This window comes from Leucoraja erinacea, chromosome 14 (genome assembly GCF_028641065.1).
Source record: "Leucoraja erinacea ecotype New England chromosome 14, Leri_hhj_1, whole genome shotgun sequence".
Classification (NCBI taxonomy): Eukaryota; Metazoa; Chordata; class Chondrichthyes; order Rajiformes; family Rajidae; genus Leucoraja; species Leucoraja erinaceus.
In genome coordinates this window covers 32087942-32107041 of record NC_073390.1, presented here as the reverse complement: position 1 = coordinate 32107041, position 19100 = coordinate 32087942, and the positions used below count along the sequence as shown (strand labels likewise).

General features: G+C 41.2%; 1 protein-coding gene across 13 annotated transcripts in view; it reads right to left on the bottom strand.

Annotated features, from left to right (window-relative positions):
• kif1aa (kinesin family member 1Aa) overlaps positions 1-19100 on the bottom strand; it is a 207320-nt gene that overhangs the window by 90203 nt on the left and 98017 nt on the right. For 7 of the 13 annotated variants that reach the window (XM_055646078.1, XM_055646083.1, XM_055646075.1 and 4 more), the window contains 6 exons: positions 15760-15893; positions 12842-12921; positions 9829-9904; positions 5038-5117; positions 2165-2271; positions 876-959 (listed from right to left, as the gene is read on the bottom strand). In XM_055646078.1, the coding sequence (XP_055502053.1) occupies positions 876-959; positions 2165-2271; positions 5038-5117; positions 9829-9904; positions 12842-12921; positions 15760-15893 (561 nt within the window). Of the gene's footprint in view, positions 1-875; positions 960-2164; positions 2272-5037; positions 5118-8143; positions 8207-9828; positions 9905-12841; positions 12922-15759; positions 15972-19100 lie in introns of all 13 variants that reach the window. The other 6 variants (XM_055646071.1, XM_055646072.1, XM_055646077.1 and 3 more) reach the window with 2 other exon arrangements.

Genomic DNA, 19100 nt, shown 5'->3' with positions numbered 1-19100 from the left:
AGAGAGCTAGTTGGCAGACAGGAAGCAAAGAGCAGGAATTAATGTGTCCTTTTCAGAATGGCAGGCAATGACTAACAGTGCGCCTCAAGGTTCAGTGCTGGGATTCCAGTTATTTACAATATATATTAACGATTTTGACGAAGGAATTAAATGTAAAATCTCCAAGTTTGCGGATGACACAAAGTTTGGTGGCAGGGTGAACTGCGAGGAGGATGCTATGAGGCCTCAGTGTGACTTGGATAGGTTGGGTGAGTAAGACCATGCACGGCAGATGCAGTATAATGTGGATAAATGTGAGACTATCCACTTGGGTGGCAAGAAAAAGCAGATTATTATCTGATTATTGTCCACGAAAAAGGAAGTGCAACGTTTTGGGTGTCCTCCTCAGTCACTTGATCATTCAGGACAGCAGGCATTCTAATGCTATTGAGGGAATGCAGGAATAAGTGGAGTAAGTTTTGCAGTTGTACAGGGCCCTGGTGATACCACACCTGGAGTATTGTTTTGGTCTCCTATTTTGAGGAAGGACATTCTTGCTATTGAGGGAATGCAGCATAAGTGCACCAGTTTTTCACCCAGAGAGTTGTGAAACTGAAATTCTCTGCCACAGAAGGCAGTGGAGACGATTTCACAATGTTTTTAAGAGAGAGTTAGATACAGCTCTTCGGGCTAACAGAATCAAGGGATATGGGGAGAAAGCTGGAACGGGGTATTGAATTTATTGAATTTGGATGATCAGCCATGATCATATTGAATGGCGGTGCTGGCTCGAAGGGCCGAATGGCCTACTCGTGCACCCGTTTTCTATGTTTCTACGTTTCAAATTATGGTTTCCTGTTTCCATGCTGTATGATTTGATGGTTGAAAATATATACCTGATCTAAGTACAGTTGGTTCAGTCACTTGCTTTCCGTTGAGGTATGTGTCTGCTCCTTCACATGGTTCAAGAATGACAATCACTATAAAGCAGAAGAAAAATACTGAGAGATTCTTGAAAGTAACATAAGTGAGCTGGTAATTTCATCAACCACACTAGATCTTCATGGGTCTCCCTGCTCCCCCTGCAGTCCACATCAATGACAGCAGCTTTCAGCACTGCAGATTAACCCAGCTTGCCCAGTTCTCTTGCGGTCACTTGAAGATAAATTTTAATATTTGTCTTTGACTTCAGTAACAAGAGTGTAATAATTGTTACTGAATGCAAACTCAAAGGAAAATGTTCAGCACAATGACACTACAGGAATCCAGGTCCATTTAAAAAGGTACAGAAATAAAAAGCTGACATTAGTAAAAGTAACCATGAAGCTGTTGAACTGCCATAATATCATGAGGGTCTCGACCCAAAACTTCAACAGTTCTTTCTCCCAACAGATGCTGCACTGCTCACTGAGTTCCTCCAGCAGTTTGTTGTTTGATCATAACTAGCCCATGTTATCCTTCAGTGCGTCATAAATTTCAAAAGGCAAGGTTCATTAAAATGGTAGTGGGATGACAGAAATAATGTACATAGTATCGAAGAAGCCAAAGCAAAGCTCCAGAGAAGTAAATTGTAATCACACTTGGAAGTAAGGATATTAAAAGCTGTTAAAATGAAGGTTGTGGAATTTAAGGTAGTACTATTAGTACCCATTAAAATATTGCAATGTTCTTTAGAAAATCTACCATCTGCTTAGACATGGGTCTAGTGTGTTTAACTCTCAGCTACCCTCTGAAATTGAGTAGAAATTAGCTTAATTATATCAAACTGCTCAACAGTCTGGTCATAAGGTCATTGGTAGTTCCAGAAGCTCTCAATATATTCACCTTCCGTCCTGTATTTGGAGGTTTAGTGCTGGCTTTGTCATTAAGACCCACGTAAAAGGCAACAAAAAGGCCATTCAGTAAATATTTAATAATTGATTGCAGCACACTATGCATAAAATGGACCTCTTCGGTGAGTTGCCATTCCTTGAATGCAGAGCACAGGATCATTCATCTAATGTTTCAGTGAGGCCCTGCAGTCCAAATTAAAATTTCACTTGAACATCAGCAACATCAGCCTGGCACCCACTATTAAGATAGCTTCACATTAATGTGCAGCTCATAGGTTAGACCGTCAGTAAGTGGAAATTCGAGAGATAACCATGGCCAGTTTCCGACAGGTGGGAACAACAAAGTGCCATACCTTCACCTAATGTCTTGACATCACTTCGGAAGATACAGTGCTCTTCTTTAATGAAATGTCCACTCAGTACTATATCCTGCCGCCGTTCTGCATCTTCACGCCCAACTCTGAGGAATTAGATTAAATTGTTTTAAATCCATGAAAATTATCACCGAATACCATATTGAAACCCAGATCCACTGTGAAGTTCTTATGCTTGATTGCCTAGTACTGCATCAGGAGTTTAATTATAATGAAACCAATCAATTGTTCACAATTTCTATTAAGGCCGTGGCATATAACTGAGTGAGTTTACGTTTGAAATGCACCAAATTGCTGGCAATAGCCATTTAGACTGATTCTCTCAGGATTCCATCACAAATAAATGAAAAAGGGATGCAACCAATGTGTAAATTACTGGGGTGTGCGTGTGTGAGAGAGTGACTTTGAGTGTATGTTCTTTTGTCTTGACCAATTGGTAGCCTTCATTCACATCATTTCTTGGCCATTTGTGACGTGTTACCAGGTTCAATGTCTGTCTATGTACCACCCAGCACCACAGATTAGAGATTAATTACCATAATCTAGTTTGGCCATCAATGGAGAAAAATCACGGGTACAGTTATAAAAAGTGTGTGCTTTTGTTTTAAGCATTCATGAAGATTTCTTAATTGTTATTCATAAAATATTGAAGATGGGAAACAAGATTGAATAACTGTCAAGAAACACCCACTCAGCAAATGAAGAGCCTGTTTGTTTACTGATCAGAAAGGAAGGTGGTTATTTGTGAAACTCGCGTATCGGACAACCAAAGGTGGGATTGTTGGAATGGGGCGGACTGGAGATGGGAGTTTACATGATGAAATCTTCTGAAACACATCCAACCACCTGGAGGTAACTATGCACACAATTGCTGCAGTGTGCAAATTTAATTAATTGCACATGAACAGTTACAAGAAATGACAGACATTATATAAATTCAAACTTGCATGATGTGAGGCACATACGTAAAACTGAACTGAACAAGCAATCAACCAATATCCAAAAATAATATTACTCAATTATCTTAGTTATAGCCTAGAAAGTGAAGAAATCCTAACTTAGAATTTGGTTTATACGTGTCTGAAGTTCCTGTTTAAATATATGTGGTCAGATTTTCAAGATCCAAGAATATCTTGGTAACTTTTCTTAAATGGAAATAGGAGCTGCTCTGTTCATGCCCAAGAAAGTCTATATAAGCACCTGAGAGAAGGAACCAATCAGTCTGAACCTCCCAAAAAAAGATAAATCAGTTTTGGTATCCAAGAAGCAATATGGACTGACTGCCAGACTGCTAAAAATGTTATATGAAAACAAACGATGCATTACCTCGAGGTTATTTTCAATGAGTAAGATTAGTTCATTGAGTTTATTTTTATGCTGCCTTGTGGTTGAGTAGAGGATGGTCTATTGTCAGCTTGCAGTCATATTTATGGTTCTTATTTATGTGTTTGCTTATGTTTTGGTAAAAAAAAGATTAGCTTGATATTTTAAATTAAAAATGTACCTAATGTGACATTTGCAGGGCATTTAGTTAAGACCATAAGCAGCCGTGTAGGTAATTGCCAAGCAGCGTGTGCTGTTTGCTTCCCAGGTACAGTGCTAAATGCTTACCAACTTTAAACCAAGTTAGTCATTCTCAGAGGTATTGGGAACGATCCAAAGATATCAAGAGTTGTGTAGATGCCAAACATCTGCTCACGGGATGAGTCATCAGCATTTCTGGCTTCTGTTCATGCTGCCACTGCTAATTCCTGAAGATTTTAAATCACCTCATAATACACTGCAGGCTGTTACTTCTGTGAATAGGCAATATTTCAGCACGGGTGCAACATAGATCATTTGAAATGGATTGTGGGGAACATTTATTGGTCCCCTTGGGCCTCCGTGGGAATGAGGCTCACAAACTCTGGCAAACAAGCTGCTGAAATGATCTCCAGCAAGAGGATTATTAAAGAACCACAAACGTAACAGTCCATTTCGTTCAAGTTTACATAAAACCCCACAGAAATTACACCATGGAAAAGGCTGGGTGGCTCCATCAGCCCATGTTGGTATTTATCCCTTACGGGAAGAGCAGACCAAATTTTAAGCACTTGGCCTGTTCCAATAACTCCTGGCCCTCCTTTCCAGATTATATTGGTGTCAATATTGTCGCTGCTACAACAACAAACATTAGTAGTTCATGCCAGTCTTGCAATACTTCACAGTTCTATTGCCTTCTGTATTAAATCTCATAGATGCTCCCTGATTTATGCAAGGGTTACATCCCACGGACCTTTGCGCAAGTCAGATATTGTGACCACGTGGGTGCTCCAACGTGGAGACCACGTGGGTGCCATTGGGCTTAAATAATTGCTTATGTAAGTGTGAGCTTAAGTAGTTCACCTGTTGTGTACATCGGCGAGTGCCTGTACTTTTCATTTAACATCTCTTTACCCAACGCATCTCAGCACATGAACTCAGTTTTGGTTTCACCAGTCTGAAGAATGGTCTCAACCCAAACCATCACCTATCCATATTCTCCAGGGAAGCAGCCTGACCTGCTAAATTACTCCAACATTTTGTGTATTTTATTTGGTTTCACTTAATGCTTTTAACAGAGGCTCTGAGTTATACTATTTTTTTAATCATGTGTTGTTTCTTGCCTGTTTGCAGATAAGTTTTCAATTTGATTATTCCATTGTTGGTAACTGAAAAAACATACTTTCCATCTAAATTTAGAGTCAGTCATCACTGTCAATCTATCACTGGCCACATATCCTGAACATTATGCTTTGCTCAGCCACATTTACATGAAGCACTGTGCAAGCCAGAACTGTAATAAGGTGGGCCAAACTTGCGTGAATTTGTACCTTGTTATTCCATCTTTGATGTAGTACAGAAGACACTCGGACATCAGTGGATCTTCATTCAAATTCACCAGATGAGGCGTCTATAAGGGAAGATTAGATAATGTCAAAGGAAATTGTGGACTTCTGTGCATTAAGAATGTGGGACCAGACATATTTGTTTATTTTGCTAGCTTCACTGTAGTGATTTCCCAGTAAACTAAAAAAATAAATAACATCCAGCTCCTTCGAGTTCCACCATGGTGGGCTGTTGTGCAGTCGCACACCATTAACATGAATACCACGTATGCTCTGAAGTTTGCAAAGCTAAGAAATTAAGCTTTCAATTTGGCAAACATGTTCTTGTCCATTGAAGTTTTTGTCCATTGGGTGTTGAGCATGGTCAAGCATGGCTCTCACTGACTGGCTGGCAATTAATGTTAATTTGTTCTTTTGCCATTTGGTTAGTTTTCATTAAGCATGGCAAGATAAATCTACAACCATTCTTTGAATCATTCATTTTGTACATGCCAGGGATTCCTGCATTCACTGTGCAGCTCCCTGCACATTCCACATAAAACCTTGGATCGCCCATATTTGGAGTACTGTTTTCTAGTTCTTGTCCCCATACCAGAAGACATAGGAAGGATGTGCTGGCTTTACAGAGGGTACAGATGAGGTTCACCCGGATGTTGTCTGGATTAGCAAGTATTAGCTGTTAGAAGTTGCACAAACTTGGATTGTTTACTCTAGAGAAAATACATGTCTAATTGTGGAAGGTTCTGATATTAACGGATTTACTCCTTGAGGTCAGAAATTTCAAACGATGCTGGTGCTGCGTTTCTGGTCCAGTGGCAATGTTTTGCTGCTGGAATCACACCCAATAATGTTCCACACACACTCATGCACATGCACATGCACACATGCAAAGTTGTTAGATTGGTTGAAACATTTCTAGCCCAAATATACATCCATCATCCATGGTCCTTAACGTGATTCTAAGAGAATAGATATTAAACATAACACCATGCAACAACTAATTAACACAGAATAGACCATTTTCAGGAACCCAAATATTAACACTCACAGGTGACGCAGCTTGGAAATGGAGCATGTTTTACAGATCTCAAAATGCACTGCCAAGACAATGCATCTTAAACTGTGCAATATATCAACAGTGACATTTTGGAGGGTTATGAACCTCTCGTGGCATTTATCGACAGAAACCCCTGTGTTGATGGTATTTCAATCCTTTTTTTACACAAAAAATGACATTATAATTTGCAGTTGGATTGATCAGATTTAGGTTACGAACACCAATTCATACACTCTTCTCCATAAAGGATTGCGTATATCTATTAACAGTGAATTGGGGATAATAACAAAGCACTTTAGCCCTTCTCCCCCACTGCCCACATCTTTAATCCTTTGATGAATTGTCCGTTGTCAATAAAACTGGCAGAGAAGGAAAGGGTATTTTTCCACACCTGTTGTCATGATGTGTTGGGCACTACAGAATGTGTGGTGGGAAAATATTTGGTTGTAAATTTCCATAGTGAATTGCCTATCCACTCGAGTAATAAATAATTGAGTGGGACCAAACAATTAGCTCTTTCTAAAAGCTAGCACAGCCTTGGCCTGTGGCTATCAGAGCTGGGGGTGAGTTTACATGTACATTTTTGAACATGTCAAGTGTAACAAACAATATTAAGAACCACTGGCTGATGTTATTCGTATCTTATTTTTGAGCAGGATTCTTTCAACTGCTGTTGCTCCGGCTGAGACTGACAAGATGGACTCACATTAATGATCTTCATGGCTTGATGAAGCCATCAAGTTTGGAACTCACTTGAGTGTGAGTTCCTAATTAGCAAACTATAAGCATTCGAGTTATAATACTCCAGTCTTCCCACTATATGGGGAGGCTGCTTATGAACAGGGTTACGTCAGTACTATCAGTAGGATTACTAGCCCTCCAGAAATCTCAGTAAGATTATTGTAAAACCATGTCACAATGTCAACCCAGTTCAGACAATGCCTAAATTGGGGTGTCTCATTTTTTAACCCCTGACAATGACAATTAATATACATGAATGCTTCCTTTGTGTTGTGGTTGTATATGATGGGAAAATAATATGGTTCTACTGTAGTGATGATTCCAGTCCTCTGTCTGCTCCATTGATCCAAAAACTTGAACATCTAATCTGTACCTCACCGTAAGTGAAGACTGTGATCCATCATGTCTCTGTGGAAGCAGATTGTCCAATCTGTAGCAATCCAGTAAAATCCATTGAGCTAATGGCTACAATGTCAGGTGCATTGTGGAAATAGATGATCCTCATGGATTGATGAGTTTGTTGGGAGATGCTCTCCAGCAATGTAATTAGAACCTCTGCTGACAATTTATTTAATCAATACAAATACTGGGATTCACTAGCTCACAAAATGGAAACCATATTGATAGGAGTTAGAAACACTAGGAGAAATAGTCAAAACTGGTCTCGACATGGGGTGCAGAGAGATGCTGGCTTTAGGAAAATCAGAGGATCTTTTCCCAGGAGGTTAAATGAGCAGGTAGTATCTTGGCAGTGCAACTGACAGGCTTGATGGATTATGCATCATTTCCGCCTACCACATTTTCTCATGAACTTAAACAGATGACATTTATAGGGGGAGTTGGAGATGGCAATAATGAGAATGAGGTGAGGAAGGAAAGATGAGTGGATGATTTGGACCGAGGGGTAGAATGGGAAGGAATGGATGGAAGGAAGAAGGATGGATAGGAAATCCAAGAAGATGAGGAAAGTGAAGAGAGAAGTGGTGGTGGTGGTGGTGGTGGGGGGGGGGGGGGGGGGGGGGGGGGGGGGGGTTGCAGAGAGAAGGAACAGGAGAAGGAGAGACAAGAGGACAGAGTTGGAGTGTGAATGGAGTTAGGTCACAAAGTCCTCTTCAAAAGTTGATGGACTGGGAACATTTTCTTTGATTAAGTTGGGCCCTTTAAGGCATGGCGGTGATGCTGATGAATGTATCTGAACCAGCCAATGGAATCGAGGATTCCATATTATAAGTGACAGAACAAACCAAATCCAAGAGAGCACAGCACTTCACACACATGGTCACCCAAACAAACCTCCTTGGGAGAGAACACCCCCAGAGACTCCAGCAACATCTGAGCTGCTCTTCTCCGTTTAATCTAACAGGAATTAAACAGTTGCAGGGTTGAGCACGAGTTGGGAGGGGTGAGGAGTTGAAACGGTGGGAAAGTGAAGGAGATAGCAAACACAAAAGACACCGATATACAATTTATAAAGCAGCAATTATTATAATTTAGATGGTGTGCAGCTGATAGGTGTTAAAACAAAGGCATTTTACACATACTCAATGTGGATAAATGTTAACAAAATCTTCACAGATGAACATGACCGCAATACAATTATGCATTGGCACATACACACATGCGCACTCGATCAAATGTGCGCATACACAGAGACACATACAAGAACACATATGTACGTGCATGCCACACACACACACACAAAGGGAAAAAAACCCTCCTTCTTACTATTCATCCATTGGGAAAAGACGCCTCTGTTTTGGAGGCTTGGGTTTCTGTTCACCATTTTTTTTGATGACCTACATGTTGTTATCCCAATAATGTTTGCAGAGAATATTTCAATGTCAAAAAGACAATCTATTTTAACCTCCATATCATTGTCCACCTGCACCTTTCTCAGTTCACTTTCTGGTGAAATCCTCATCCCAGCTTTTATTGCAACTGGTTAACTTTTCTAATATATTCCTGATGCTCTCACTCAATCTCCAGCAGGTAAACTTCAAATCGTCTAAAACGTGATCGATGATGTTCAGGTGGCACTAATTGCAGTTTGTCTCTCACCACTGTATTTGCTGACGTACTAGCTCGCAGTTTACCATTCCTTCATTTTAAGATACTCATCTTTTGAGATCGTCTCATGCCCTCGTGCCTCCATATTTCCTTAATCTCTTCCAAGCCTACAACCTTCTGAAAGATCTGCACTCCATCAACCTTGGATCTGATTGTTTCACCAATGGCTCCATACACTCAGCTGCCATGCCCCTAACGTGATTTACCTCAATAAACCTTTTCTTCTGAAAATCAAACTCTTTTCTGAAAATCTTAATATTTCATATGACTTTCTGACAAACTCTCCTATGAAGTGTCTTAGAACATTCTGCCTACAGAATATCATATCTGTAAGATTTGATAAACTAATTAGGTGTTTAAATTTGTAGATGAAAGATGTTCAAGGAATTACCACCAAACCTCATTTCTGAAATTTAAGCCTATAAACGCTATTCCAAGACCTCTTGGATAATTGGCTTGCCAAACATTCATCTTCTAACCATACACATAGCTTCTAACCAAACACAAGGAGGTCATTCATCTCCTTTTTTATGATACTTCACTGCGGGGTTAAACTAACACATTTCAATAAGTAGAAAAAATGAGTGTAAACATCATGCATTGGATACATGTCTTCCAGTATGTTTCTCATCGATGTAGCAAAGGTAAATATATTTTTCTGATCTCCCTCTACTGGAGTTGCAGAACAATTACATTCATGATGGTTTGCCTTTTGATTTGACGCAGAAGAGAAATCATTAATCTGCTTCATGAACAGATATTACAGAGCATGGGAAGTATGTTTTCCCAACCATCAAGGGGCTCATCCAAAACCATCCATTCAAAACTTTCATTAAGTAACACCCTCATTCCCACATCTCTGGACAATTAAGAAAAAAAATTGGCTTTCAACTTCTTCAGACTCAACATACCTTCTTAGGAGAGAAAACACCCAAGGTGCCACCATCTTCACGCATGGCTACGCCCATCTCGGCAAGCAGAGCCTCCCTGCAACATAAATGCAAAGCTGTTGAGCATTTACTATTGCCCTACACAATAAATGATTTGGGCTATTGACTCTAGCAAAAGGGAATAAATGATGGCTGGATAAAAACTTATACTGTGCACTGAAACTCTGGCAGTCTGCAGCTGACCAACAAGCAATTGCCGGGAGACGAGCCTGTGAACTGGTTACCCGAGGGCAGTTGTGCAGGGAATAAGTTAAAAATATGTATCAAGATGAATAAGGATACAATGATCCGAAAGGACAGGGAAGAAACGTCTGTGATGAACCAGTACATGTAATATTTGTCCTCTCAGATAGTCCTCGATAGTCTCTACACTAGCTATTAAATTCATGATCACTTTCAGCACTAACAGGCTCTTATTCCATATCACCATAGAATGCTATTTGGCCAATTGAATTTATGCTGGCTCTCAGAGCAATCTTTTCCAATTATTTATTGGTAGCCTTTTCTATCACAAATGCCATTGATATCCTCGGCATTTCTACAGGATCTACAGTTGGCATTTAACCTAATGACCAGCATGTCCTTGAGATGTACAAATTACTGGTTGCACGAGTTGTATAAATCATTGATTAGACTGCAGCTGGAGGATTGTGTGCAGTACTGAACTCCATGCTATGTGAAGGATATGATTGAGAGAGGGTGCAGAAAGTATTCAATGGACTTGCCTTTGTTGGAGAGCATGAGCTATAAGGAGAGATTAAATAGGCTGTCAGTTTTCCCTGGAGCAAAGGAGGCTGAGGGATGAATCTATAGAGATTTATAAAATTATGAGGGACATAGATATGGTAGATTGTCTTTTTCCCACGATAGGGCAGACTAAAACTAGAAAGCATTGGTTTATGGTGAAAGGAGAAAGATTTAAAAGGTATTTGAAGATCAATTTTTTCACACAGTGGTGAGTATGTCAGTGGAGTTAGTGGTGGCCAGTACAATTACAGTGATTAAATGACATTTGATAGAAAGATGTGAGGGATATGGGCCAATTGCACGCAAATGGGATTGGTGTAGACAGGCATCATGTGTTGTTCCAAAGGGTCTGTTTCCTTGCTTTATAATTCTATGAATGAATATAGGAGGAAATCAGAATACCTGTGGAAAATTCACAGAAAGAAGGTCACAGAAAGAATGTTCAAACTCCGCACAGAGAGCACCAGAGGTCAGCATCAAACCCTGGTACGCACCCAGAGGCCTTTATCGATGCGTCAGAGTCTGGGTCGGCGGAGCGGCCGGCAGAGCCCGCGGCTGGAGCCCGGGTTGGCACCACTGAGGCATGAAATGGGGCGGTGGTGATGCCTCGGCGGCGGTGAAGCCTCGCAGGTCGACCCACAGTTGACGAGAGCATGGAGGAGGGGAAGAACAATGGGGACCTGACGTGGGGGTCCGCTGGGGGGATACACACACACACACACACACACACACACACACACACACACACACACACACACACACACGCACACGCACACACACACACACACACGCACACACACACACACACACACACACACACAAAAGGAGGAACCGGCGTGCTTTGTAACTTTGTCAGTGCCGTAGGTGGCTGCTATTTGTATACATTGTGTATGGAATCAAGGAATCTCACTGTGACAATAAAAAATTCCTCCTATTCCTGGTAACTGGAGCAGTGAGAACCCTGGAGTATTACTGTGCTGCCCTTAATCTCGATTGATTTCAAAACTCAAAGTGAATGAAGAGATGCATAAGATTGTACACCAGAATCTCAGAGGTCTCTCCAATCTCAGCCACTTTCTTTCCACAATGGCTTCCATCTATTAATTTCTGGCTAGTTTTCAGATGGATACAAATACCCTCCTCACCACCCAGCACTGTCCAACACATCAGAGTGACGCACTGAAGTGTGGTTTAAGAGATTATCAGTGACATGGGAATAGCCCTGCATTGATGTAAATATTGTATCCATTCTAAAGAAGCCTCAGCTGTCAGAACGCAGTTAAAAAGATTACTAGAACACAAAACATTGATGGCACTATTTATTATTATTATGAATATCAGAGGAGCCTTGATTCAAGTATGAGCCACTCAGTCTTCAGTCTTTACCTTCCAATCAGATCATGGCTGATGCTAAGAGAACAAAGGCTTGGACTCACCTGACGAACTGCCCCCCCCCCAAACCCCCTCTTGCGGTTCCCCTGTTTATGGATAAACAATAAATGCTGACCTTGCCAACAAAAACCAACCTCACATAAGTGATTACCATAACAATGTATTGTGAGCTGGAGGACGCAGGAACAATAATTAAATTCCTTCACCAACTAAAATAAACTTCTGACTGCTTGATCTTAACAAAGCTGCTGAGAGGTCTCCCCATGAGGGATTTGTGTGCGCGTTAATTAATCAGCAATTCAGCATTTTATTGAAACAATGGCATTGCTAAGAGTTTCAATGGTCCTTAGACAAACATGTTGATTGTGAAGCACCAGTATTTAATGCTGTTGTTCCCTGAATACAATTAGGTAACTCACTAACTCAAGTTGCTAGCTTGGTTACAAGCGGCACAGTGGCGCAATGGTAGAATTGTTGCCTTACGATGCCAGCGACCAGAGTTCGATCTTCTCCCAGTGCCCCGGTTTTCTCCCACACTCCAAAGATATTCAGGCATGTAGGTTAATTGGCTCTGGTAAAAATGGAAATTGTCCTTAGTGTGTAGAATAATCCTAGTGTATGGGGTGATTGCTGGTTAGCGCAGACTCGATGGGCCAAAGGGCCTGTTTCTGCGCTGTATCTGGGGTCTAAAAGTCTAAAATAAACTCAGCAGAAAGATGTGGCCCAGATAGACCAGATTTGCTGATAATACCAATGAAGCAATGGGTATAATTAAGTAGCACATACTAATTTGTTGAAACAATATTGCTGTTATATGTTCTGCAGCGTGCTTTACCTTTCCATTCTTATAGCTTCTGTTCTGCGCAGTTTCTCCTCCCATGTTTCATTCAGTTCAGCAATTATTTTCTCTGTCTCCTGTTGACATTAAGAACACATGTCAATGCAAGTTTTTCAAAACTGACTTACAGGATAAATGCAACTCCAAATAAGACAGGAACCAGCTAGTGATAGAATGGCAGGGATTTTCCATGTTTCCATGCATACTCCTTGATGAAATGCCTTAAGGGCCTATCCCACTTACGCAATTTTTTCTGCGACTTGCCGGCACACGTCATCGTTGCAGCAGGTCGTCGAAAATTTTCAACATGTTGAAAATCCAGCGGCGACCAGTAAAAGGTATGACTCTTTGAGCGATTACTCACGACCATACAGGCGTCATCTCACGACATGTCTTCCACTTCTTTTACACTTCTGCATTTGTCGGGATCTGGGAAACATTATTTGCATGGTGCTAACAACCTTGAGGGGGTGCTGAGTCAGCTTTTTGAACTGCTGTCCACCTACTGGTGAAGGTGCTTCCACAGTGCCCCATCAATGGAAGTAAATTCTTTCCACACTTTTTATTAGCTTCCTGAATATCCTATTATCTGTATCCTGCTTCTCAGATGATTTTCTCACAAGGTCAATAATTTGCCACAAAATACATCAATTAACAGTTTCATATAAGAATTTTATCTAAAGTTAAAGATACATTTTAAAATCACATATTCAGAGGCCACCCATTATCCAATACTTTAATCATGTCTTCAGAAACATAATCAGGTTAATCAAATCTGACTTATTCTGTGCAAAAACATGTTATCTCTCTCTGATAACTGAACATTTCCTCAATAACTAATGACTCTGGACATGGTGGTGGATTGTTGTAGTTTCCGAACTAATCTATAATTCCCTGCCTTTTCTTTCAGGTTTCTCACAGTGGTGGCCTGCTAAAGGGAACGTATAGTGCCCTCAATAATGTTTGGGACAAAGACCCATCATTTATTTATTTGCTTCAGTGCTCCACAATTTGAGATATGTAATAGAAAAAAATCGCATGTGGTTAAAGTGCACATTGTCAGATTTTATTGAAGGCCATTTTTATACATTTTGGTTTCACCATGTAGAAATCCCCAAACACCTGCCCGACAGATCAGAAACACTCTTCAGGAGTCAGGTGTGGATTTGTCAATGACCACTGTCCGCAGAAGACTTCATGAACAGAAACACAGAGGCTACAATGCAAGATGCAAACCACTGGTTACTGCAAAAAATAGGATGGTCAAGTTACAGTTTGCCAAGAAGTACTTAAAAGAGCAACCACAGTTCTGGAAAAAGGTCTTGTGGACAGATGAGACGAAGATTAACATATCAGAGTGATGGCAAGAGCTAGGTATGGAGTAAGTAAGTAAATAATTTTTATTTATATAGCACTTTTAAATCAAATCACGTTGAAGCCAAAGTGCTTTACAGAGAAGACATTAGATTACCATACATCCATATAAAATTAAAAAAAAATAAAAAGACTCTATACACTATAGGATTCAACATGAACATCCCCCCACAGCAGAATCAACACTTTCCACTGTGAGGGAAGGCACCAAAAAGTTCAGTCCTCCTCCTCCTAGTCCACCCGAGGTCGGGGCCTATTTGAGGCCTCCGCAGCCACAATGGTGAGCAATTGCCAGCATAGTCAACATTGGTGATGTTGTTGGAAAAGTACAACTTTTAGCATTTTGATATTTTGATGCTGTGCTTAACCAAACTAATCACAGTACACCCACAGTACCCTTCAAACCTTAGACTGAAGACTTTGTCTGAAGAAGGGTTTTGGCCCGAAACGTTGCCTATTTCCTTCGCTCCATAGATGCTGCTGCACCCGCTGAGTTTCTCCAGCTTTTTTTTGTGTACCTTCGATTTTCCTGCATCTGCAGTTCCTTCTTAAACAATGATCCCAAAAATACTGCTAAAGCAACAAATGAGTTTTCAAAGCTAAAAAATAGTCAATTCTTGAGGGCCAAGTCAATCGCCCAATCTGAACCCAATTGAGCATGCCTTTTATATGCTGAAGAGAAAACTGAAGGGGACTAGCCCCCAAAATAAGCATAAACTAAAGATGGCTGCAATACAGGCCTGGCAGAGCATCACCAGAGAAGACACCCAGCAACTGGTGATGCCCATGAATCGCAGACTTCAAGCAGTCATTGCATGCAAAGGATATGCAACAAAATACTAAACCTGATGACTTTCATTTGCATGACATTGCTGTGTCCCAAACATTATGGTTCCCTGAAATGGGGAGGAACTATGTATAAACACTGCTGTAATTTTGACATGGTGAAACCAAAATGTATAAAAATGGCCTTTATTAAAAATCTGACTTGCACTTTAACCACATGTAATTTTTGCTATTATAAATCTCAAATTGTGGAGAACAGAGATAAATAAATATTTGTCCCAAACATTATGGAGGGCACTGTGTACAAATAAAGAGGTCTTTGGATGACCCAACTGAGAGTATCTGCCATTATCTCCCTTAGTTCCTTTAAGTCCTGGGAAAACATCTAATCTTGGGGATACGTTGGATATGTCCCTTTTTCCCCCCCTAATTTCTCATCAACTCCCCCCAGATACTACCACTCACTTACACACCTGAGGCAATTCATTTAACCTACAAATCCACACGTCCTTGCAATGTGGAAGGAAATCGGAGCACCCGAGGGAACCCAAAGGGTCATAGAAAGAAAATGCAAACTTCACACAGACAGCTCCTGATGTCGGGATTGAACATGGATCTTGTGTTGTGAGACAGTAGCTCTATTAACTGCATCAATTAAGTAAATTGAATTTCAATTGAAACTTTGGCATTTCCAATTTTCCCTTTTGGTTTTATTTCCTTTTTGTTAATGTAATTTCTTAATCTGATTTGCTGACCTTGAGTAGTTCAATGGCTTCATCACTGCCAGGAGCAATCATCAGCCGGTCATGCAGGCTAGACACGGAACCAGCGCGACTGGACAGAGCAGACAGGGATGGCGAGGGACTCACTCCAGCCACCAATCCGGACACTGTGGAGAAATTGTCAGCTCGTTGATTGACAGCTGCAACTCTGCAGTTACGGTTATTATTCTCTAAATCCTTCACATCTATAGAGGGAAGCGGGAGGGAAGGAGGGAGTGGAAGGGTGGAAGAGAGAAAGAAAAGGAAAGAAAGAAAAATGCAAGTTGTATATAACAAACTAAAGCGGGATGAGAAATATATGTTAGAAAGGAACCACAGACCAGACAACAGCATGGACGTGTATGTAATGAATCGGAGCCAGGCTGGTGTCCCCGAGGCTTGTAATCCGCTCACTGTTGGTGGATTTACACACTTACTCACAACTCAGTACCGTCACTTATCACTGTTCAGGGATTTGTCTCTTGAAGACTTGTTAATCTTCTTACTGAGGGGCCAATAATTTGGTGTCAGAGTGGGCGGGTTGTTTGAGAGTGAGTCGAGGCTTCATCTGTGGCAGCTGCTGAAGATTTATTTGGAGGAAGAATGGCCAGCACACCCGGAGTCTCCACCTTCCCACCTGCTCAAGTATACTTAGGCCATATAATCTACCAACACGTCTTCTGGGGTGTGGGGGGAAACCAGAGCACGTGGCAGGAGCCCACACAGAGAATATGTAAACAGACAGGACTGGACATCAGGATCAAGCCCGTCACTGCAACTATGCAGCAGCAACACTAATTGCTATGCCACTCCGCTGACAGCAGACCACTCTACATCCGTTTATTTTTTTGTGCTGGTCTCCACCCCTGTGAGAGCGAACATCTAAAAGCAAGGAGTGGCTTTTTAACTTTAACTTCTCAATGCAGCAGCCAGTCTGAGGGCTCACCTGTTGGTGTAGAAGCTTGAAAACGCATACTGTACCTCAAGATTCAGGAACAGTTTCTTACCAGCTGTTAGTAGGCAACTGAACTGTCCTCTCACAGGCTTGAGAGGTCCTGACCTCCCATTTACCTCATTCGAGACCTTTGAAGTATTTTTAAGCGGACATTATCTTGCATTAAATGTTGTATCCTTTATCCTTTATCCGAAGACTGTGGACGACTGATTGTAATTACAGGTAGGTATAGTCTTTTCTTTGACCTGGATAGCACACAACAAAAGCTTTTCACAGTAACTCGGTACATGTGACAATAAACCTAACTAAACTAAACCCTATCCTTGTAGCCATCAAGTGATCTAGGAACTGTGGTGCATTGTGATCCACAACCTGTCAACAATCCGAAACTTTGGAAAACCCCGATGCATTGAAATCCACCAACAGAAAAGCCTGTGCCAAATATAACTGAGAGGGATTCAGTAAACAGACATTGCGTTGTACATCAACAACATCAACATTAGATAGCAAGACTAAGGTGGACCACACACTCACGCATAGCAAGAGGGTGAAGCACAGCAGAAGCATTGCAACAACTATAGGGTGCACCAGTAGAGTAACCCCTTCCATGAAAGGCCCATTACCTGTCTTGCTGTGTCCTTCTAGTGGGCTTTAGAGGACAGATGTTTATTATCATACCTGCAATGTTAAGTTTAGTCCTACAATGTTTTGTCATTGCTGTGCCCCTGTCACCGTGGGCTCTTATGTATTTCTAATTATAGTTGCTCCTCCTGGAGGTGGAGGTGACTACAGCTGCCGAAACCCCAAACTCTGGAATTTCCTCTCTAAAACTTACTGCCCTGCTCCTTTCTAGTGCTACTTTAAAAATTATCTGTAAATGGACCACTTTAGGACACTTTCTCTTGGTTTTGAGCACCAAATTGTGTTTGTTGATGATCCTGTGAAACACTTACGAAATGTTACTGCATTAAAGGCACTGAATGAACATGTGCTGCTGTTTTTAACCCTTTGCCGTTTCATAACCCTCCTTTCGCCATAAATCCTAGTTTCCAATGAATTGTCATCACACCTGACTGTACTTCAATATCTATTCCATATTTATAAATCTGTTACTTAGATCTTGCTTTTGAGGACATTCAAATAATAGATCTTATGGATGAGAAAGCCAGTGAGGTCTTCAAGAGATATTGGCTGGAACACAAATCAGGCACCTGTGAGATCTGCTGCAATACATTTTCCTTCCATGTACATACTTCCCAATATTTTACGTTAAAATTAAAACCCTATGCATTTCATACAGCAGCGTAATAACATGGGCGCACATGGCCAGAACCATACAGGAGTTTTCAGCGGTCTAGGGCCAAAGGCACATCCTGAGGCAAAGGAATGAGCCATTGCCATGAGTCAGAGCATCAGCTAACCAGTAGAGTGCAGCAATAGCAACGGTGCAAAAACCTGTCAGCCACAGCATGAGAGAAAGAGTCATAAGGAGTAAGGAATTAGGTCGGAAAAGTCAATGTATGAGTTTAAATTGAGGGATCACACAACACAAAGGCAGTGCAATCAACCTATCAAATCTATGCTACCTGTTTAACAGGATTCCCATTATCCTCACAGTCTGCAAAATGTTCCTTTGATCTATGGAAAATGCAATGTATAGGTACTTGTTGCAATGTTTCGCCCTGCCAAACTTATATGTCCTGCACTTTGTGAGAAAGAGCTTCCTATTTAATTCTATCACTTGTTGCCAGTCACATGGCATAACTCCAGATTCAGGAATAGTTTCTTCCCAGCTGTTATCATCCCAACTGAACCATCCTATCACCAACCACAGATTGGTCCTTAGATACCATCTACCGCACTGGAGATCCTCGGACTATTTTCAATTGGATTTTACCAGACTTTGTCTTGCACTTAATGTTATTCCCTTTTCCCAGTACCTGTACTCCGTGGACAGCTCGATTGTAATCATTTATAAAGTTTCCGCTGCCTGGATAGCGCACAACAAAAGGCTTTTTACTGTACCTTGGTACACTTGACAATAAACTAAACAAAACATGATCAGATATATAGTTTAGTTTAGAGATACAGCGCAGAAACACGCCCTTTGGCCCAACAAGTCAGCCCCAACCAGCGATCCCCAAACACTTACACTATCATACTAGGGACAATTCACATTAATCTACAAACCTGTACGTATTTGAAGTGAGGGAGGAAACCGGAGATCCCAGAGAAAATGCAGGTCACGGGGAGAACGTACAAACTCCGTACAGGCAAGCACCCATAGTCAGGATCGAACCTAGGTCTCTGGTGCTGCAAGGCAGCAACTCTACCTCTGCGCCACCGTGCTGCCTAAATGTTCTCAGTGATGGGCAGTTCC